The following is a 23,437-nucleotide window of genomic DNA, read 5'->3' as shown; positions in this document are numbered from 1 at the left end:
TTAATTGACTTAACCAGATCAGGAAAAGTGAGTTCAGCTGCACATTCACCGACATCTTGTTGTGCACATCACCCCACCCACTCACTCTGCCTTGTCAAGCCTACTCCATCACATCACTCTTCACACCCACTTACCTTGAACGCACACCCATCCTTCTCTTTCTATGCATTTCCTCACATCTCCATCTATCCATCCACCACTCACACTCACGCTGATCCTTAAGCAATTTCATGCCTCTCCCTCAGTCACCCCCATCCATCGGGTGAACAGATGCCATTACAGTCACTCATTGGTATGTTTTTTCCCCAGAGATGTTCCTTCACAGATTTCCCAGCTAGAATCACTGGAGATCAGTGGCATATCAGTGTTCCTAGCCATCAAAGATAGGGATCTCCCAGCTACCTGGTGACACAATTAAATATTAGACACCCCCATGACATAAAATATTTAGTCATGTTGACTTGATTTCAATAATGAGTGAAATATAATTTCTTCATAATGATAAGTTGCAACATTCTTACCTTGCCAGTAATAATTGATATCTTTTCACTCCGTCAGAGTTTTCACAAGTGCAGCATGAGTCCACGGACCTTCCGAATGACAAATCCTCAGAGGAGATGATTTGTTCTGAGGGTTCACTGTCACAAGCTTACCATTCACCAGCTCAGATACTCGAACTCCGGTGGGACCAGTTAGACAGATAGTTAGGATTTCACCTGGTGACTCACAGTTCACAAGTGAGCAAGAGCAGGTGGTGATGGCAAGGACAGCAGTGGAGAGTCTGCATTGGAGGGCGCATCCTTCTCCAAGCTCTACTCAGCTAAACAGATACTGTACCCCAGGGGCCGTCAACGAACAAGAGAATCATTGAGGAGCAGCAGAGAATGTGCGATGTACTGACAGGCCTTCCAAGCACACAGTCCATGATTGCAAAGAGAATGGAGCAGTCCGCGGAAAGTATGAGTGGGATGACGTCACAGGGCATTGCGATGATGTCTTTTGAATGGACAGAGTGGCCAACACAGTGGAAAATCAAACACAGCAATAAAATTAGTCCATGCATGCCTTGACCACGGCCATGCACACTCTGGATGCTAACATGTCAACCATCATCACCATCATAGGCAGTCCTCGGAATCGAGGAAGACTTGCTTCCATTCTTAAAGTGAGTTCTTTGATGGCTGAACAGTCCAATATGAGAGTCACAGACTCCGTCATAGTTGGGACAGATAGTCGTTGAGGGAAAGGGTGGGTGGGACTGGTTTGCCGCACGCTCTTTCCGCTGCCTGCACTTGATTTCTGCATGCTCTCGCCGATGAAACTCAAGGTGCTCAGCATCCTTCCGGATGCACTTCCTCCACTTAGGGCGGTCTTTGGCCAGGGACTCCCATGTGTCGATGGGGATGTCGCACTTTATCAGGGGAACTTTGAGGGTGTCTTTGTAACGTTTCCGCTGCCCACCTTTGGCTTATTTGCCGTGAAGGAGTTCCGAGTAGAGCACTTGCTTTGGGAGTCTCGTGTCTGGCATGCAAACTATATGGACTACATGTCAACCACCTTATATAGGATGACATACTATAGCCTTGGCCTTATAGCGCCACAGTGATCTGCACCAAAGTGCTCTCCAGCAGAGTGGTAGGAGTGAAGTGTGGCTGGCCCATGAGGGGTATGATTGGGAAAGGTGACATGGAAGTGGGAACTCCACTCAAAGCACTTCTACTTCTCACCCATTGCACTCTGTTAGCCAGTACCCGACCTGCTGCCTCGTGTCCCAATGGCGGAGTCTGCCCCTATACAGGTGCAGATGGAACAGTCTTTGGGCAGCCTTGGTGTTTTTTAAAAATGTGATTTATCTTTGGACATGAAAGCCAAGAAATTCCTGGCAGGCTGCTACAATGCTGGAGGTGTTGTGGGGTGGGACTGAGATTTCTGCTTAGTCCAGATGTTGCCTCTGTTCAGAGTCTTTGGTCAGTGAGTTTCTATATTTTAGGCGGGTCTCCACTGCGTATTGGCACAACTGGAACACCTCTCCCAGTGGTGGGGCGGGGTGAGGGAAGGAAGGGGATGAAGTGTTTGCAGGGAAGGAAGAATTTTGCTGCAGCATATTGGAGCCACTGAACTAGATGAAGTTGAAGAAAGTAAGTTTGAAAGTCTTCATACTGGAATCCAATGTGTCTGAGGCAACTGGTATTAATTTAGGACAGCTGACTAATAATATTAGGACAGTGAAATACAGATCCAGTCCATCACTGATGTTGGTGATGGAACGGATCTGTACGTCCCATGAAGATATGAAGATGTTTTGACATCTTGGTAGAATAAGGCATCATTAATTTTGTTTACATTACAAACAAAAGATAAAAACCACAGGATACATGAAAGTTTTATATTACCTAACGCAGACAACCAATATGGGTATAATTCCTTGGTGAGCAGAGCATCATCTATTTCAAACAGGAATCTCTTCATCACATCTGTTACATCATCCAGCTGATGTTCCCCAATTCTCAGCTTCACATTTCTGGCATCTTTTCTAAATTGATCCAGAAGCTGGCTAATGCGTGATGGCGTGCCATTTTTTTGGTAAATTCCTTCGCAGCCAAGTCCTAATGATAAATTAATTATATTTCATTAAACACACACACATAAAATCCAGTTCTACTTTAAGAAAATAAGCAGCAGCTCATTATCAAGGCTGAAATTCTGCCACAGGGATAGCAGAAGTAACCTGAATATCTAAATGTATATCCAGTTATCTCATCAAACCATAAGGCAACAGTGAAAGCATTTAATCTGAAACACAATCGGTATTGATGAACTATATAATTTTGTTCCTCTCTATCTTGTCCTAAAATAAACTCATTTTTGTGCATCTTCCTCCAGCCATGAGGATGAGACACTCATTGGCCAGCTAACAGGAGGCACAATTTTTAATTCTACGCTGTAGACCTTATGTAAAACAACTATGAGCACATTTGGGCTAAATAGGAAAGATATTAACTGTTAATACCAACTAATTCTTTTATAATGTGGTATGAAAAATATTAATCCTTTTGATATGGTAAACTCTTAGGAAGTGGGAATAAAGTTTCCATTCAATAGAAATCTGAAAATGTTTGTGTTAAATAAAGGTTCACAATATGATTGCATTCTGAAGTTCAAGAGGTAAAGATAATGCCCTAAAGGCTACAGAAATGTGCTAAAATAGCTCCAAAATCTGAGAGCATCAATGCATACAATTAGGAACCACTTCTGTAATTTAAAAGGGAAACATTTTCTCACTTTAATTTAAATCCATACTGACGGGCACAATAAAAATTCAAATTTTTGATCTTTTTGGCAGTATCAAAAGATGCTGCTGAGCGACTTGTTTGATGTGGTTGTTCCATTGCACAAATACTTCAGTGATAATGAAGGCAGTAAAAATAATCCTCAACCAAGTGGCTATTTTTCAGTCACTCACACAAAGGATTTTACCACAAGGTTAAAACATAGTTTTACTATTGTCTTGGAGAAACCTATGTTCTATAGCAATATCAGACAACAGAAGATTACTGGCCTCTGTGAAGTGACCATTGGTAAAAAAATGGCCAACTGTAGGTCATTCTAAATATCTTGAAACCCCAAACTTAATGTCACCTAATCATCACATCCTGATTTATTTAGCCTTTTTAATCTTATTCTTTTCAGCCATTGGGAATGTCCTTCACCATAAGCCTCAGCCATTTGGCTTCATTTCTCAGTAAAACAAATCTTTATAGTGAGTGAAGAGACCATACAGTTTGAAATGCTAATATGTGCCTGTAGTGATAGACTATAAGAGAATAAGCAGTAGCTCATTATCAAGGCTGAAATTCTGCCACAGGGATAGCAGAAGTAACCTGAATATCTAAATGTATATCCAGTTATCTCATCAAACCATAAGGCAACAGTGAAAGCATTTAATCTGAAACACAATCGGTATTGATGAACTATATAATTTTGTTCCTCTCTATCTTGTCCTAAAATAAACTCATTTTTGTGCATCTTCCTCCAGCCATGAGGATGAGACACTCATTGGCCAGCTAACAGGAGGCACAATTTTTTATTCTACGCTGTAGACCTTATGTAATACAACTATGAGCACATTTAGGCTAAATAGGAAAGATATTAACTGTTAATACCAACTAATTCTTTTATAATGTGGTATGAAAAATATTAATCCTTTTGATATGGTAAACACTTGATTGTGCTTGGACATAAATCTACATCATCTACTTCCTTTCACATGAGGAGATACATAAAATAGCAGAAGTGGCATAGAGTGGTTCAATACATTAGATTCATGTTGTACGGAGCCAGGTTATTTGATTTTTCTCCGTTTTTGTAACAGGATGTGCAACAGTTTACTATTTGCAGCCCACGGCAATCTACTCTTCAGAATAACAGAATGAAGGCATGGTTTGTTCCTTAATCGACTTTAATATTGGCTTGCAAATATGATTCATTTTCTGTACTTTTAAATCTTTCTTTCAATATATTAAGCCAACATATATTTGTGCCTCCTTCTATAGTGCACAAAATTTCACGAAGGGATTCTTCTATTAGCTTAAATAGTTACTCACTGAACCTTACAATAAGGGAATTAAGGGTTATGGGGAGCGGGCAGGTAAGTGGAGCTGAGTCCACGGCCAGATCAGCCATGATTTTGTTAAATGGCGAGCAGGCTCAATGGGCTAGATGGCCTACTCCTGTTCCTAATTCTTATGTTCTTATATGTAGGATGTTCTGAGGTTCATAGCCCAGTCTCTCAGTCATGCTATTGATAGAAGTACTGGAATCAGCTTCAGTGCCCCTGCAGCAACTCAACATCATCCAAGATGGAGTAGCACACACTTGATTGGTAGCCCTGCCACTGAACTCAATATTCAACCACTACACTGTGGCTGCAGTTTGTATTATCTACAGGATGCACTGCAGCAGCTTGCAAAGCTTAATTTGAAAGCACCTTCATGTCCTGCAACCTCTACAACCAAGGAGGGTAAGAACTGCAACATTATGGAAACAGCGTCACTTCCAAACTCCCCTCCAAGTTGCACACTATTCTGACTTGGACGTATATACAGCTGCCTTTGTTGTCACTGGGTCAAAATTCTGGAATTCTCTATGTACCACCACAAGGACTGCAATGGTTCAAGGAGACCCAACATCACCTTCTCAAGGTAACTAGGAATAGGCAGATGCCCTCATCCCAAGAACAAAATTTTAAAGCATTATTAATGTAAAGTCATTCAATTGCTCCAACACTATTCTGAAAAAACTGCAACTGTTGAACTGTTGCATGCAAACAAATGAGGGCAAAAACTAAAATGGATTAGTTACTGTCACTGATCTTGTACTTAGAATATAAAAAAAGATTATAAATCCTTTTAAGTATGCTTTGAGGATCTCCAAATACATTATTAAACATATATATGGTAATTTTTTGGATCAAAGTTCAAATGCAGTCGAGTCACAACTATATATTTTAGTTGATTCCTCATTTTCAAAAGAGCTTCAATTTGATTTTTGACCTCTAGGTTTTCCATCTCTCTGATATTCTCACATTTCCCTAGGCCTCCCCCTTCCATAGCTACTTATACACCCTTTGTTCTTCAATGTCTTAATGTTTGGATCCATTACTTGATTGAGATGTTGTACTATATTATTGTGATTATCCCTCTCTGGTTTGTATGATTTTAAAATTCTATGGGCCCAAAGATGGTGGGTATACCGTCTGCGGATCGCCAACATACCGACCAAAATTGCGAAATCCATCAAAAAATGCCCGGTGGAAAATTCCTCAGCGATATACCATCCGCCCATGCACACTGCCGACATACTGCCCAAATTGCAAAATTCATCACTTACCACTGACATACCGACAACACTACAGACCGCCCTGAAAAAGGTGGTTTTAAGTCAGTCGGTGGTATGCACCTTTAGCTGTAACAAAAACTTTGCCTCTCACCCCCCCGTCTTTCCCCGTGCCCCCCCCAAACAGCGATCTCTTCTCGTCCTGCCCCCGCAGCGATGGTCTGCGGCGATCTCCCCTGCTCCTCCACAGCGAACTCTTCTCCTCGCCCCCATAGCAATCTCTTCACTCCCCCCTCCCCCACAGCGATCTCTTTCTCCCCCCTCACTCCACAGCGAACTCTTCTCCTCGCCCCCATAGCAATCTCTTCACTCCCCCCACAGCGATCTCTTCACTCCCCACCCCCCAAAGCAATCTCTTCACTCCCCCCTCCCCCACAGCGATCTCTTCACTGCCCCCCCCACACAGCGATCTCTTCTCCCCCCCGCCACACGGAGATCTCTTCACTGCCCCCCCCCAGCAATCTCTTCTTCCCCCCCCACAGCGATCTCTTCTCCCCTCCCCCCACACAGCGATCAATTCACTCCCCCCACACAGCGATCAATTCACTCCCCCCCATCACATTGCGATCTCTTCACTCCCCCCCTCCACAGCGATCTCTTCACTCCCCCCCTCCACAGCAATCTCTTCTTCCCCCCCCACAGCGATCTCTTCTCCCCTCTCCCCACACAGCGATCTCTTCACTCCCCTCCCTCCCCACAGCGATCTCTTCTCCCCCCCCCACAGCGATCTCTTCTCTCCCCCCCAAAGCGATCTCTTCTCCCCCCCCCGCCCCACAGCGATCTTTTTTCTCCCCCACCCCCCGCACAGCGATCTCTTCTCCCCCCCCCAACAGCGGTCTCTTCACTCACACCCCCCCACAGCGATCTCTTCTCCCCCCCCCACAGCGATCTCTTCTCCCCCCCCCACAGCGATCTCTTCTCCCCCCCCCACAGCGATCTCTTCACTCCCCCCCCACAGCGATCTCTTCTCCTCCCCCCCCACAGCGATCTCTTCTCCCACCGCCCCCCCGTCCCAAAGTGATCTTTTCTCTCCCCCACCCCCCGCACAGCGATCTCTTCTCCCCCCCCCAACAGCGGTCTCTTCACTCACACCCCCCCACAACGATCTCTTCTCCCCCTCTCCACAGCGATCTCTTCTCCCCCCCCCCACAGCGATCTCTTCACTCCCCCCCCACAGCGATCTCTTCTCCTCCCCCCCCACAGCGATCTCTTCTCCCACCGTCCCCCCGCCACACAGCGATCTCTTCACTCCCCCGCCACAGCGATCTCTTCTCCCCACCCCCCCCCCCACAGCAATCTCTTCTCTCCCCCCCAACCGCGATCTTTTCTCCCCAACCCCCACAGCGATCTCTTCTCCCCCTTCCCCCCCCACAGTGATCTCTTCTCTCCCCCCCCACCGCGATCTCTTCTCCTCAACCCCCACAGCGATCTCTTCTCCCCCTTCCCCCCCCACAGTGATCTCTTCTCTCCGCCCCCCCCCCCCACAGCGATCTCTTCTCCCCCCCCCACACAGTGATCTCTTCTCTCCCCCCCCCCACAGCGATCTCTTCTCCACCCACCCCCACAGCGATCTCTTCTCCCCCCCCACAGCGATCTCTTCTCCCCCCCCAAAGCGATCTCTTCTCCCCGCCCCCCCCCACACAGCGATCTCTTCTCTCCCCCCCCCTCCACAGCGATCTCTTCTCTCCCCCCCACCAACACAGCAATCTCTTCACTCCCCCCCCCAACAGCGATCTCTTCTCCCCCCCATAGCGATCTCTTCTCCCCCCCCCCCACACAGCGATCTCTTCTTCCCCCCCACAGCGATCTCTTCTCCCCCCCCCCCCACACAGCGATCTCTTCACTCTCCCCCCCCCCCACACAGCGATCTCTTCTCCCCCCCCCCCCCACACAGCGATCTCTTCACTCTCCCCCCCCCACACAGCGATCTCTTCTACCCCACCCCCCCGCACAGCGATCTCTTCTCCCCCCCCCCCATAGCGATCTCTTCTCCCCCCCCCCCACACCGATATCTTCAATCCCCTCCCCCCCCACAGCGATCTCTTCTCCCCACCCCCCACACAGCGATCTCTTCTCTCCCCCCCCCACACAGCGATCTCTTCTTCCCCCCACAGCGATCTCTTCTCCCCCCCCCACACACAGCAATCTCTTCACTCTCCCCCCCCCCACACAGCGATCTCTTCTACCCCACCCCCCCGCACAGCGATCTCTTCTCCCACCCCCCCCCACACAGCGATCTCTTCTCTCCCCCCCGCAACACAGCGATCTCTTCACTCTCCCCCCCCATACAGCGATCTCTTCTCCTCCCCTCCGACAGCGATCTCTTCCCCCCCCCCACACAGCGATCTCTTCACTCTCCTCCCCCATACAGCGATCTCTTCTCCTCCCCTCCGACAGCGATCTCTTCCCACCCCCACACAGCGATCTCTTCTCCCACCCCCCCCCACACAGCGATCTCTTCTCTCCCCCCCGCAACACAGCGATCTCTTCACTCTCCCCCCCCATACAGCGATCTCTTCTCCTCCCCTCCGACAGCGATCTCTTCCCCCCCCCCACACAGCGATCTCTTCACTCTCCCCCCCATACAGCGATCTCTTCTCCTCCCCTCCGACAGCGATCTCTTCCCACCCCCACACAGCGATCTCTTCACTCTTCCCCCCCATACAGCGATCCCTTTCCCCCCCACCTCCCCCCCCCACAGTGATCTCTTCTCTCCCCCGCCCACAGTGATCTCTTCTCCCCCCCCACAGCGATCTCTTCTCCCCCCCCCCCAACACAGCGATCTCTTCACTCTCCCCCCCGCACAGCGATCTCTTCTCTCCCCCCACCCCACAGTGATCTCTTCTCTCCCCCTCTCCACAGCGATCTCTTCTCCACACCCCCCACACAGCGATCTCTTCTCTCCCCCCCCCGCACAGTAATCTCTTCTCTCCTTCCCACACAGCGATCTCTTCACTCCCCCCCCGCACAGCGATCTCTTCTCTCCCCCCACCCCACAGTGATCTCTTCTCTCCCCCTCTCCACAGCGATCTCTTCTCCCCCCCCCCCAACACAGCGATCTCTTCACTCTCCCCCCCGCACAGCGATCTCTTCTCTCCCCCCACCCCACAGTGATCTCTTCTCTCCCCCTCCCCACAGCGATCTCTTCTCCACACCCCCCACACAGCGATCTCTTCTCTCCCCCCCCCCGCACAGTAATCTCTTCTCTCCCCCCACACAGCGATCTCTTCACTCCCCCCCACATCGATCTCTTCTCCACCCCCCCCCACACCGATCTCTTCACTCCCCTCCCTCCCCACAGCGATCTCTTCTCCCCCCCCAAAGCGATCTCTTCTCCCCGCCCCCCACAGCGATCTCTTCTCTACCCCCCCTCCTGCACAGCGATCTCTTCTCCCCCCCGCAACAGCGATCTCTTCACTCACCCCCCCCCCACAGCGATCTCTTCTCCCCCCCCCACAGCGATCTCTTCTCCCACCCACCCCCCGCCACAGCGATCTCTTCTCCCCCACCCCCCACAGCAATCTCTTCTCTCCCCCCCCACAGCGATCTCTTCTCCCCACCCCCCACAGCAATCTCATCTCCCCCTCCCCCCCCACAGTGATCTCTTCTCTCCGCCCCCCCCCACAGCGATCTCTTCTACCCCCCCACACAGTGATCTCTTCTCTCCCCCCCCCACACAGCGATCTCTTCTCCACCCACCCCCACAGCGATCTCTTTTCCCCCCCCCACAGCGATCTCTTCTCTCCCCCCCCACAGCAATCTCTTCACTCCCCTCCCCCCCCACAGCGATCTCTTCTCTCCCCCCCCACAGCAATCTCTTCACTCCCCTCCCCCCCACAGCGATCTCTTCTCTCCCCCCCCACAGCAATCTCTTCACTCCCCTCCCCCCCCACAGCGATCTCTTCTCTCCCCCCCCACAGCAATCTCTTCACTCTTCACTCCCCTTCCCCCCCACAGCGATCTCTTCTCTCCCCGCCGCACACACACAGCGATCTCTTCTCTCCCCCTGCCCCACACAGCGATCTCTTCTCTCCCCCACCCCCACACAGCGATCTCTTCACTCCCCCCCTCCACAGCGATCTCTTCTTGGCCCCACCCCCACAGCGATCTCTTCACTCTCCCTCCCCCTACAGCGATCTCTTCTTCCCCCCCCACCCCCACAGCGATCTCTTCACTCTCCCCACCCCCCACAGCGATCTCTTCTCCCCCCACCCACACACAGCAATCTCTTCTTCCCCCGACCCCACAGCAATCTCTTCACTCTCCTCCCCCCACACAGCGATCTCTTCTCCCCCCCCCACACAGCGATCTCTTCTCCCCCCCCCCACAGCGATCTCTTCACTCTCCCCCCTCGCCACAGCGATTACTTCTCCCCCCCCACACACAGCGATCTCTTCACTTCCCCCCCACCCTCACAGCGATCTCTTCTCCCCCCCCGACAGCGATCTCTTCTCCCCCCCACACACAGCGATCTCTTCTCTTCCCCCCCACATAGCGATCTCTTCTCCCCCCCCGACAGCGATCTCTTCTCCCCCCCACACACAGTGATCTCTTCTCCCCCCCCCCACATAGCGATCTCTTCTCCCCCCCACACACAGCGATCTCTTCTCTTCCCCCCCACATAGCGATCTCTTCTCTCCCCCCCACCCACACAGCGATCTCTTCACTCCCCCCCCCCCCACAGCGATCTCTTCTCCCCCCCATAGCGATCTCTTCTCCCCCCCCCCACAGCGATCTCTTCACTCTCCCCCCCCCCCCACACAGCGATCTCTTCTCCCCCCCCCACAGCGATCTCTTCACTCTCCCCCCCGCCACAGCGATTACTTCTTCCCCCCCCACACAGAGCGATCTCTTCACTCCCCCCCCACCCCCACAGCGATCTCTTTTCACCCCCGACAGCGATCTCTTCTCCCCCCCCCCCACAGCGATCTCTTCTCCCCCCCCACACCGATCTCTTCACTCCCCTCCCCCCCCACAGTGATCTCTTCTCCCCCCCCCCACACAGCGATCTCTTCTCTCCCCCCCCCACACAGCGATCTCTTCTCTCCCCCACCCACACAGCGATCTCTTCACTCCCCCCCCACAGCGATCTCTTCTCCCCCCCCATAGCGATCTCTTCTCCCCCCCCACACCGATCTCTTCACTCCCCTCCCCCCCCACAGCGATCTCTTCTCCCCCCCCCCCACACAGCGATCTCTTCTCCCCCCCCACACCGATCTCTTCACTCCCCTCCCCCCCCACAGCGATCTCTTCTCCCCCCCCCCCACACAGCGATCTCTTCTTCCCCCCCACAGCGATCTCTTCTCCCCCCACCCCACACAGCGATCTCTTCACTCTCCCCCCCCCCCCACACAGCGATCTCTTCTACGCAGCCCCCCCGCACAGTGATCTCTTCTCCCCCTCCCCCCCCCACTACGGTGATCTCTTCTCTCCCTCCCCCCCACAGCGATCTCTTCTTCCCCTCCACCCCCCCACGGTGATCTCTTCTCTCCCCCCCTCCACAGCGATCTCTTCTCCCCCACCCCCCACAGCGATCTCTTCTCTCCACACCCACAGCGATCTCTTCTCCCCCCCCCCCCACAGTGATCTCTTCTCTCCCCCCTCCCCACAGCGATGTCTTCTCCCCTCCCCCAAACAGTGATCTCTTCTCCCCCCCCCCCACAGCGATCTCTTCTCGCCCCCCCCCACAGCGATCTCTTCTCCCCCCACCCCCACAGCGATCTCTTCTCCCCCCCCCCCCCACAGCGATCTCTTCTCTCCCCACCCACAGCGATCTCTTCTCCCCCCCCCCCACAGTGATCTCTTCTCTCCCCCCTCCCCACAGCGATCTCTTCTCCCCTCCCCCCCACAGCAATCTCTTCTCTCCCCCCCCCACAGTGATCTCTTCTCCCCTCCCCCCCACAGCGATCTCTTCTCCCCCCCCCCCACAGTGATCTCTTCTCTCCCCCCTCCCCACAGCGATCTCTTCTCCCCTCCCCCCCACAGCAATCTCTTCTCTCCCCCCCCCACAGTGATCTCTTCTCCCCCCGACAGCGATCTCTTCTCTCCGCCCCCCACAGCAATCTCTTCACTCCCCTCCCCCCCACAACGATCTCTTCTCTCCCCCCCGACACACACAGCGATCTCTTCTCTCCCCCCCCCCACACAGCGATCTCCTCTCTCCCCCCCCACACAGCGATCTCTTCACTCCTCCTCTCCACAGCGATCTCTTCTTCCCCCAACCCCCACAGCGATCTCTTCTTCCCCCAACCCCCACAGCGATCTCTTCACTCTCCCCCCCCCACAGCGATCTCTTCTCCCCCCCCACAGCGATCTCTTCACTCTCCCCCCCCCCCCACAGCGATCTCTTCTCCCCCCACCACACACAGTGATCTCTTCTCCCCCCCCCCCACAGCGATCTCTTCACTCTCCCCCCCCACAGCGATCTCTTCTCCCCCCACACAGCGATCTCTTCTCTCCCCCACACCCACACAGCGATCTCTTCACTCCCCCCCCCACACAGCGATCTCTTCTCTCCCCCCCCACACAGCGATCTCTTCTCTACCCCACCCACACAGCGATCTCTTCACTCCCCCCCCCACAGTGATCTCTTCTCCCCCCCCATAGCGATCTCTTCTCCCCGCCCCCCACACCGATCTCTTCACTCCCCTCCCCCCCACAGCGATCTCTTCTCCCCCCACACACAGCAATCTCTTCTCTCCCCCCCCCACACAGCGATCTCTTCTTCCCCCCCACAGCGATCTCTTCTCCCCCCCCACACAGCGATCTCTTCACTCTCCCCCCCCCACACAGCGATCTCTTCTACCCCCCCCCCACACAGCAATCCCTTCACTCTCCCCCCCCACACAGCGATCTCTTCTACCCCCCCCCACACAGCAATCCCTTCACTCTCCCCCCCCACACAGCGATCTCTTCTTCCCCCCCACAGCGATCTCTTCTCCCCCCCCACACAGCGATCTCTTCACTCTCCCCCCCCCACACAGCGATCTCTTCTACCCCCCCCCACACAGCAATCCCTTCACTCTCCCCCCCCCCCACAGCGATCTCTTCTACCCCCCCTCACACAGCAATCTCTTCACTCTCCCCCCCCACACAGCGATCTCTTCACTCTCCCTCCCCCCACAGCGATCTCTTCTCCCCCCCCACAGCAATCTCTTCACTCTCCCCCCCCACAGCGATCTCTTCTCCCCACCCCACACACAGTGATCTCTTCACTCCCCCCCCACCCCCACAACGATCTCTTCTCCCCCCCCCACAGCGATCTCTTCTCCCCCCCCACACAGCGATCTCTTCTCTACCCCCCCCACACAGTGATCTCTTCTCTCCACCCCACCCACACAGCGTTCTCTTCACTCCCCCCCCCACAGCGATCTCTTCTCCCCCCCCACAGCGATCTCTTCTCCCCCCCATAGCGATCTCTTCTCCCCCCCCCCACAGCGATCTCTTCACTCCCCTCCCCCCCCACAGCGATCTCTTCACTCCCCCACCCCCCCACAGTGAGACCTTCTCCCCCCGCCCCTGCAGCGGCGATCTCTCCCCCCCCACAGAGATTCCCCACACCCCCCCACAGCATTCCCTTCACCGCACCGATCTCACTCTTCCCATTAAGTTCACCGCTATATATATATTGGAAAAATACCTGAAGAAAAAAACAAAACCTCATTTAAAAGTACCAGTAAATAAAACTTCCAATCAAAATAAATAAGTGCTATTTTGCACAAGGGAATACAGTACATACCCCCACATTGCTCTCAGGCCAGTAGTCTCTCTGGCCTCTCGTCGGTGCCTCTCGGGGGGGGCGGAGCTTCGCAGCAGCATGCGCGTGCGCACAACTCGGGAACCGAAGATTCCCAAGTGAAAAGGCCTTTCCATCGCACACCGCCGGCTGCACTCCGCTCCACCCGATGCACTCCGCTCGGCTTACCGCAGAGAAAAAAGTCATGAAAATCGCGCACACTCTAACGGGCAGTATGCAACGACATACCGCCGAGAAATGAGCGGACCATCAGTTTCGACCAATTTCGGCCCCTATCTATATTTTATTTTTCTGGTTGTATTAATATGCCCGTCTGCCTCTTATGTTCGAGTAGTGATGAAGGATCTGCACCTGAAATGTCAACTTGAGTTTAACTCTACAGATGCTGACTGGCCTGATGTGCGTTTCTAGCATTTTCTGTTTTGTTATATATTTTTTTCTTCTTTAAATGACAATGCTTGCTTTTATTATTAAATTCACAAACTTGTTGGGAAAAATAATGCCACATATATCTACTTTATTTTAATCCGTATATTAGCAGAGAAATCAGGGTCCAGTTCCTCCTTTGCTAGTTGTATTGTTTCCAGATTCTACAGGTTGACTACGAACCATTTTATTTTATTTCACCCGATTTTAAACTTGAACATCATTTCTACCGTGGAGATAAGAGCTGTATGCAGATGCTGCTGGTGTCAAAGCAAAGTATCCTGCGTGAAGAGAGTTTGGGTATTCTCAGTGACTGCAAGTCCATAGCACAAAAAATGCTTATAATTCGCTTCTAATTTGTCAATCACACTCAGGAATCTGTAAAAACAGACACTGTGGGAAATGGAAATGTCACAGTAGTGCACTGGGGCATGCTCGTCCAACGCTGGAGTTGAGGCATGAGTACTGGAAATCCTACATTGTAACTAGGCTATTCTATGCATGAGCAGAGTGCGTTTGATACAGACACTTGTGTTTGCTTTTTGTCAATTCAGCAGAGTCATCTGTCAAACGAAAACAAAAAATGTGGAAACAGCAGTTCAAGCAGCATCTGTGGAGAAAAAAGACAAGTCAAAATTGCAGGTGTGGACCCTTCATCAGACCTGGAAGATATTACAGAAGAACAACATTTAAAATGGAACAGAACAAAGGGAAGGGGGAGGGGAAACACACACACACACACACACACACACTGAAGAGAAGAAATAGAATGGCCTATAAAGTGCTTCAGTGGAAAACAAGAAGATGGTTAAGTGACAGAAGTGATATTCACTTGAAATAAAAGGAGACATAATAAGAGAAATCCAAATAACTAAAGTTATTTATGGAACACAGAGAATGTGTGAATAGCTGAGGAGGTGGGAGATAATGGTGCTGGAAATAAAAGCAGCTCAGGAGCCAAGATGGAAACAAAAGCATGTTGACACACGCAAGTGCAGAGCACCTCAGCAGCAGTGGTCTGATGGAGGGTCTCCATCCCACGCACCCTGATGGAGGGTCTCCATCCCTCCATCTCTCACCTGGATAAGCACAAAATCAAAATGATCGTTACTATATGAAGAGAACCAGTTCGAGAGGATAGGCTTTGATTTCTGATGCCAAAGAAACTGGTTTTGAACTGCATCCTCAAGGATGACTTGATTTTTGTTATTGCTAATGGGTGGGGGTAGCTGTGTTTTTAACAATGCTACTGGACGGAGTGCAATGTAATAGTGGAGCATTCCAGTTAAGGTTTATGGGAGTGAGCTTGAATCAAAACGAACAAAAAATCAGAAGAATATCCCCATCTCCTTTAATTGTTGTGGAAAGGTACTGATGCTGGCCTTGGAAAAGTCGACATCCCACATTACCCCTGCCTCCACCAGCCTAAGGCTGGGGAAAGGAATAAGGTATGCACCTCTGCATATTTTTCCAGTTGTACTTAGCTATTTGCGGGTGTTAAGATCATTAAAAATAGGCTTATTGTGAAAGTTCCAAATAGACCACTGGTATGTCAGAGGTACAAGTGTTTCAACAACTGAAATTAAACTAACTGGAATAATTGTTTCCATTTCCAAAAGGAATGTTACAACCAGCTATTTACAGCCATCACAGTAGGAACAGTTTACTGAAATCTGTTTAGCGCATTTGTCAAACAAAATTCTTCAAAACTATAAAACATATGGATGGAATTGCTTTTGGCATTAAGGAAGCAAATCGGTACGACTTGCAGTGACACCCTGTAGAATGAGCTTGCTTACCATACTGTGTAACAAACGCGATGCAGCTGTCTACGATGATGGGAATGTCATTTTTGCTGAGCTGCTGGTCTCGTAGTGCATTACCATCTGTACCTGCTGCTTTCCTGATGGCAGTGTGCCAGACTGTGAAATCCAGCTTCGTATGACCATGGATGTACAAAGTTCTACAAGGTTAGAGGAAACTTTTAGTCCTTGATGCAATGTTCCATTTGTGCCAGCAAAGTTTGCTCTTACTTGTTAACACCGATAGCTAACAAAGACAACAACCATCTGAACCTGGAGATGAAATTGCAGCTGTGTAATTTGGCCAGGCTATACTTTTTAAAATTTTAGATATTAATAGATAGGGCAGATAATTTCTTAAGAATTCACTGAAAGTTAACTCCACGCAGTGATTAAATCACAAATAAAATCCTTTGTTGCGGAAGCCATTATGTATCAACCAAATGGAACATCCTGGCTGACATCTGCCACAACAGCAGTGACTGGAAAGAAAGCACCTTCCACAGAGACAGGCACAAGTCCAACTTAATTTCATTCTAAATACTGGTATGTGTATGTAAACATCTTACAATAAATCATGGTTATATTGGAATAAATACAGTGCAAATGATCTCAATTCAGGGATTCAGGTGACAACAAAATGTTTAAAAGGCAAGGAAAGTCTTTTATTTAAATTATTCCCCCCATTTTGCAGGAGAAAAAAATTGATAAATGCATGTTAAATTGATTTAATTCCTGCTGGTACGCAGTCCGTCAAGTGGGATCTCCCGACCTCCTCAGCTGCTTCAGTGTCATAAATTGCAGTGAGCATTCCAGTGCGTCTTCTCTGTGAACAGGGGGCCATTATTTTAAACAAGTCCCAGGAATCCATGCCATTAAAGATACACTCTTCCACTTTCTCATTTGATCACCTTAGTGAGATTATTTCTTGTGCTCACTCCCACACCCTCCGTTATCCTCCACATAACATGTACTATGACATCCGTAGATGTGATTTAATTTTTTGATTTGATTCAGTTTTGATGGCAGAGCATGTTCTAATGGATAATGGCGACTGGTGCACTGTATGTTGCTGATGTGTGATGACGTACATACATTTAGAACACAATGGGCAGGAGTTTCCACTACTTTTTTTTCCCCAAACACAATTCGCCTAAAAGTAGCCAAACCAGCGCAAAATATCGAGGAATTTCAAGCGGCAATTACGTCCAGTGCAAATCAGCTTTCGCACTCTTTTGCACTAGTGTAAAAAACATTGCACTGCAAGCTAGCCGCACCCACAACACTGACCATTCCCCAGATTGAATTAATCATTGCAAGTTTCCGCTAATTGTACCCATTTGCAGGCCTTCAAGGAGGCTCTTAAAATTAAGCTTTTTTTGGTGTAAGGGCACTAAAAGCTTTTAAATATTTTTTTAAATTTACTAAGAAACTAACTAGTGAATGGTCTGTATAGTTTTTTAAGTAATTTTCAGTTATTTAAAATCCGATTACACGCAGGTGGTGGACGAGACACTCTGATTAAGAATGTGTGGCCCAGAAATTGAGCTACTTATCGTCACAATCCTAGCGAAAAATAGCAGTCGCCATGAACTCCCTGCACTGGCATGGGACTCGATGGCTGCCATTTTTGTGTGGACCTTAGCATTGTGAACTTGGATGTTAGTGCTGAGTTTAGTGCTGGGTCCTAAGCTCGCTCTGAAAAGCGAGCGTGCAGCAGATCGACAGACGCTGTCAGCACTTCTTAAAGAGACACACACATCTTTCAGCTAAGATTGCATTTAAGCTTTTGGGCTGGAATTTTTAATATTTTATTTAAGTAGTTGCTTGGTGCAATACATGTTAAAAGCTTTTTTAAGTGTGTAGAGAGTGCTGCTGAATGCTTGCAAGATCTTGGATGGAAAGGATGGCCTTCTTGGGTATGGGAAATGAGGAAGGCACAAGGATGGAGTTGTGGTGAGGGGAGGGTGGATAACAAGGTTACCGTATGAGGATACCAGCATCTTGTTCACTGTCAACCCCACCGATGACCAAGAGCTCAGCCATGCCCTTGCCAAGAATAGCCAGCACCATCTCCCCCAAGGAGTGGAGGTGAAGCTAGGAATGGGAGGTGTGCCTCATGTTTGGTCCAGATTGTTGGTCGGTGAGCGATTAGGGTGGGTGGAGTCCTGCAATGAGCAGTGTGTGAGACTAGTGGTGCAGTTGGTGGGAGAAGACTTTTGAAGATGCATTCACTGACCTTGACTACTGGTCTAATGTCATGAAGCTTCTTTGGGGGTCGAAGCTGCTGGGAGTGACGGCCTCAGTGATCTGGTCCCACATCCTTCTTTCTGAAAGGTTTCCTAGCCCCGGTGGGTAGAGGACCTCTCTTGCAGTATTGTCCCCCCCTGCACAAAGCTAGAGTTCTGCGTGCAAGACCCTGGGTGGCCCTTCCTTGACGTGCTGAACCATTTGTGTTAGTGAAGCACTTTTCCCTTTTTTTTTAGGTGCAGAAGGCAATTCAGCTTTAAGAGCTGAAAACTTCCATTGGGGAATTATTTTTAAATGTAAATTTTTTTTAGAAGGGCTAAAAACTAGCTTTTTCAACGATGTTTATTTATTTCATTTTTGAAGGCAGTTTCCCTTTAAGTGACTGAACCGTTTTCAAAAATGACAGTCTTGCTTTAAGAGAAGGCTGTTCTTGCTGCAATGATGCCAATGCCACACTACCTTGGGCCCCCTGCCGGGACGAATGCCACAAAAATGGCCTTGCACAGTAAGTTTATTGCTGGGCTAATGTTAATTAGCCACCAGTGACAATTTACTGGTCCTGCCAGCGCCAACAATTTTAACAGCCGTTAACTCTGGCCCATGGTGGCAGGTTTTTAGCGATATTGAATTTCTAGCCCCTTATTTTTTGTGATAAACCCATTTTTAGCTATATTAATAAAGCAGAACCAGGTTACCACTCTTAAATATATCAAGGAATATTTTTTTAATGCACATTTGTATTTTGAAAAAATTATGTTCTTAAATGCTGCCTAATTGTGCTGCTTCAGGACAGATTTTGCATTCGGCCATATGCAAATTAATTTGATCTTGAAACGCGCTCAATTTTAAGCACAATTTGCTCCCGGATCTCCGATTGTGCCCAAAACGGAAATTCTTAATCCCTAAATGGAATAATTAACAGCCGATTAATGAATAAAAATAGTCAATATAAATTAACAATGTATCTGGGTATATCAAGGCAGCAATCGCATTGAGGGAATTTGACTGTATTAACATGTGATACTCATACTATAGGAACCCAAGGATTAATACCATCCACACAACAGTGGAGTGGAGTAAGTAGATATTAACCGAAGAGCAGCATAATTAGAAAAAATGTGCTTGGTTGTAAATAGATTTCATAAAATATATTTAAAAAAATGATAATCTGCAATTTCCTAAAATAATGGGCAATGTTTTAAAACACTAATACATTTGAAAATAATCAACTGAAGGCCTTCAATTCTATATCAGCAGCTGCAATTTTACGTCAATATTGATAAAAAGCCCAAAAAAGAGACAACACAGCATTATTAGTAGGATGCTGGATATTTGGTATGTGCAAAGAACTTCACAGATGTACATGGAATAAGAATAATCTAAACTAATTATCTACCTTCCTTTTTCCACCAGTAGTAAGACATCCCTCTTCTCAGTGTACTTCTCAATCTGAGTGCTGACAGCTGTGAACAGAATGAGAGAAACAGATGAAAACTGGATATCTTTACTGAAAATCTTCTGCGCAAAACCAGTATGAAGTTTCCTCAACGTGCAGCAGGTCCACCCAGTGAAAATCGCAGGTTTGATTTTCAGTCTGCTGAGTTACCTGATCTCAGCTGCAGCAAGCATAGGGGTGTTATAATTGGATTTGCACCCCTGTGCTAGAGAAGAAGAACAATCAGTCAAAGAAAGAAAAATATTGCATTTATGTAGCACCTTTCACAACCTCAGGATGTCACTAAGTGCTTTACAGCCAATTAAGTACTTTTTTTGAAGTGTAGTGTAGGAAATGTGGCAGCCAATTTGCATACAGCAAGATCCCACAAACAGCAATGCCATAATGTCCAGCTCATCTGTTCTAGAATGTTGAATGAGGGATAAATATTGGCCACGGCACCAGGGATAATTTCCTTTCTCTTCTTTGAAATAGTGCCATGGGATCTTTTGCGTCCACCTGAGAGGGCAGATGGGGCCTCGGTTTATTGTCTCATCTGCAAGACGGCAATTTCGAAGTGTAGCACTCCCTCAGTACTGCCCTGGAGTGTCAGCCTAGATTTTTGAGCTCATGTCTCTGGAGTGCGGCTTGACCCACAACCTTCTGACTCAGAGGTGACAGTGCTACCCACTGAGCCATGGCGGTCATCTCTGGGTGCACACTCCGAATCATTACCAGTAACCTCTGCTGGAAATGTTCGTGTGTGCACACATTGAGTGACAACAGTATCAGCCTCAGCTGTGATGCATTCATGGTCACAGTGACTTTTGACATTCACTGCTTCAGCTCAATCATGAATAACAGCCACTTGGGAGAAGCACTGAAGCCCTCAAGGAACTGCATGCTAATGATAAGCCAATGCCTTCAGGTTGGGAAGAGAGGGTAGGTAACACAATCAGGAGAGGCAACTGGCAAGTTTAAAAAAGCATGAAGTTTTCTTTAGAATTAAGAACCATATTAAAATGGTTGCTCTAATATACAGTTTTAGTTGTTAATTTAAGCTCACTACTTTTAACTTTACTTGAGTCAACGTTTGGTCATTGCACAGCTACATAGCTTTATGAATAATCATCATCATCATCATAGGCAGTCCCTCGGAGTTGAGGATGACTTGCTTCCACTCTAAAAATGAGTTCTCAGGTGACTGAAGAGTCCAATGTGGGACCGAAAGTCTCTGTCACAGGTCGGGCAAATGGTGGCTGAAGGAATGGGTTGGTGGGGTGCCTGGGTTGTCGCGCTCTCCTTCTGCTGTTGACGCTTGGCTTCTGCATGCTCCCGGCGAAGAGACTTGAGGTGTTCAGCGCCTTCCCGGATGCTTTTCCTCCTCTTTGGGTGGTCTTGGGCCAGGGATTCCCAGGTGTCGGTGGGGATGTTACATTTTTTCAAGGTGGCTCTGAGGGTGTCCTTGAAACGTTTTCTCTGCCCACCTGGGGCTTGCTTGTCGTGTCGGAGCTCCGAGTAAAGCGCTTGTTTTGGGAGACTCGTGTCAGGCATGTGGGCGATGTGGCCGTCCAGTGGAGCTGATCAAGCGTGGTCAGTGCGTCGATCCTGGGGATATTGGCCTGAGCGAGAACACTGATATTGGTGCACCTATCCTGCCAATCGATTTGCAGGATCTTGTGAAGGCAGCGTTGGTGGTACTTCTTCAGTGTTTTGAGGTGCCTGCTGTACATAGTCCATGTCTCTGAGCCATTTAGGAAGGCGGGTATCGTCACTGCTCTGTAGACCATGAGCTTGGTGCCGGATTTGAGGTTCTGGTCTTCAAACAATCTCATCTCGTCCTCAGGAGACCGAAGGCTGCACTGGCACACTGAAGGCGATGTTGGACCTCGTCATCAATGTCTGCCCTTGCTGACAATGGGCTCCCGAGGTATGGAAAATGGTCCACGTTGTCAAAGGCTTCGTCGTTGATTTTGATAACTGGGGTGCAGTGCGGTGTGGCAGGGAAGGTTGGTAGAGGACCTTTGTCTTGTGGATGTTTAGTGTAAGATCCATGATCTCGTACGCCTCGGTGAAGGTGTTGACGATGGCTTGGAATTCAGCCTTCGAGTGTGCGCAGACGCCGGCATCATCTGTGTACTGTAGTTCGATGATGGAGGATGGAATGACCTTGGATCTGGCCTAGAGGCGGTGGAGGTTGCCGAGGGTGAGATGGAGCATTTCAACATGGAAGATCGAGAAGAGCGTTGGTGTGATGACACAGCCTTGCTTGACTCTGGTCCAAACGTGGAATGGGTCTGTGGTGGATCCGTTGGTCAGGATCTCGGCTTGCATGTCATCATGGAGCAGGCGGAGAATGGTGACAAACTTTTGAGGACAGCCGATTCTGAGGGCGATGCTCCATAATCCCTCAAGGTTGACAGTGTCGAAGGCTTTTGTGAGGTCGAAGAAGGCCATGTACAGGGGTTGTTACTGTTCCCTACATTTCTCTTGGCATCTGCTGCGCGGTGACGATCCTGTCCATTGTTCCCCTTAGTTGGCGGGATCCGCATTGCGACTCAGGGAGGAGTTCTTCAGGCGCAGGAAGGCGGCAATTCAGAAGATGCATACTGAATCTATGTAGCTATATTATGTAAATCATGTGCTTGTACATTGTGGTGTCATAAACCTTGCAATTCCGCTGTGTGATATTAACATATGAAAGCTTAATGTGTTTGCATTTAAAATGAACAGATTAATACCTCTGTTAAAATAGCATACAAAGTAATGTCATACAAATACATTAAGTCTTCAAAAGTTATTACGTAGCATAATCTCAAGGTCACAGAGCTGTACAGTCCCTTCTTCTATTGGACCATAGAAGTGCACCCAATCAGGTCGCAGAAGTTACCAGGGACAGCAACTATGACAGTTCCTTATCTATCCTACCATTTATTCTCAAAAATTAAACTCATAATTAGCACCATAGGAATTCAATAACTTACAAAACAACATAATTCTCCACAAACGTCCCCATCCCGCCTGCTATTGCTCTGTCCCTTCCCACAACCTGCGAATGCATTGCAAAATCAACAGCCTTGACACTTACATTTTCTCCCACTTGAAGGTAACACAACACACGTTACAACCTCTGTACTTTAAGTCCCAGCCCAACTTAGGCCTTATGTCACAAGTTCAAAAGTACATATTCAGCAATCTAAAAACTGCAAATACTATCAGCTGCATTCCTCTTTGTCCTTCAACAACAACAACATTTACATTGTGCCGTTAACATAGTAAAACATCTTCACAGGCTCTTCACAGGGGCATTAACAAAACAAAATTCAGCATCAGCTTTGGCAACTGCTCACTGTCCAGATCCCAGAAAGAGGACAACAAAAAATAAATGGAGTGGAAAGAGAGAGAAGGGGAGGGAAATGGGAGAGAGAGAGAGATAGAATAGCAAGCACAGAAGATAAAGAGGAACCATAGAACAGTGTTTCTAGTTGCTCCCAAGTCTTTTGACATGGCCCTAATTACCAGACATCTCCAGCCATAGTGATGGCAGCGAAGTCTTCCCTGATTCCAAAATATTCACTGTCCAGGGAGTACGAAGATTAATTAAGAAAAGCTAGCAAGGACTTGTTAAAGGCAAATCATGTTTAACTAATTTGATTGAGTTTTTTGATGAGGTAACAGAGAGGCTTGATGAGGGTGATTGACGTGGTGTACATGGATTTCCAAAAGGCATTTGATAAAGTGCCACATAATGGGCTTGCCAGGAATTGGAGCTGAGGGTGGATTCACTCTGGAGCATCCATGATGCTGAGAATGACATGAGTAGCACGTGTAGCGAGTTGGTCTTACCGCAGGAGAAGGGTCCACAGCCAGATA

The 23,437-nt window shown here is 48.9% G+C and overlaps 1 protein-coding gene across 2 annotated transcripts in view; it reads right to left on the bottom strand.

Moving 5' to 3' along the window:
• arap2 (ArfGAP with RhoGAP domain, ankyrin repeat and PH domain 2) overlaps window positions 1-23,437 on the bottom strand; it is a 598,549-nt gene that overhangs the window by 163,534 nt on the left and 411,578 nt on the right. For both annotated transcript variants that reach the window (XM_070870551.1, XM_070870553.1), the window contains exons 19-21: window positions 19,526-19,592; window positions 15,877-16,040; window positions 2,394-2,606 (exon numbers count right to left, since the gene is read on the bottom strand). In XM_070870551.1, coding sequence (XP_070726652.1) covers window positions 2,394-2,606; window positions 15,877-16,040; window positions 19,526-19,592 — 444 coding nt within the window. The remainder of the gene's footprint in view (window positions 1-2,393; window positions 2,607-15,876; window positions 16,041-19,525; window positions 19,593-23,437) is intronic.

This window comes from Pristiophorus japonicus, chromosome 2 (genome assembly GCF_044704955.1).
Source record: "Pristiophorus japonicus isolate sPriJap1 chromosome 2, sPriJap1.hap1, whole genome shotgun sequence".
NCBI classification, from domain to species: Eukaryota; Metazoa; Chordata; class Chondrichthyes; family Pristiophoridae; genus Pristiophorus; species Pristiophorus japonicus.
This window is presented reverse-complemented; position numbering and strand designations above follow the sequence as displayed.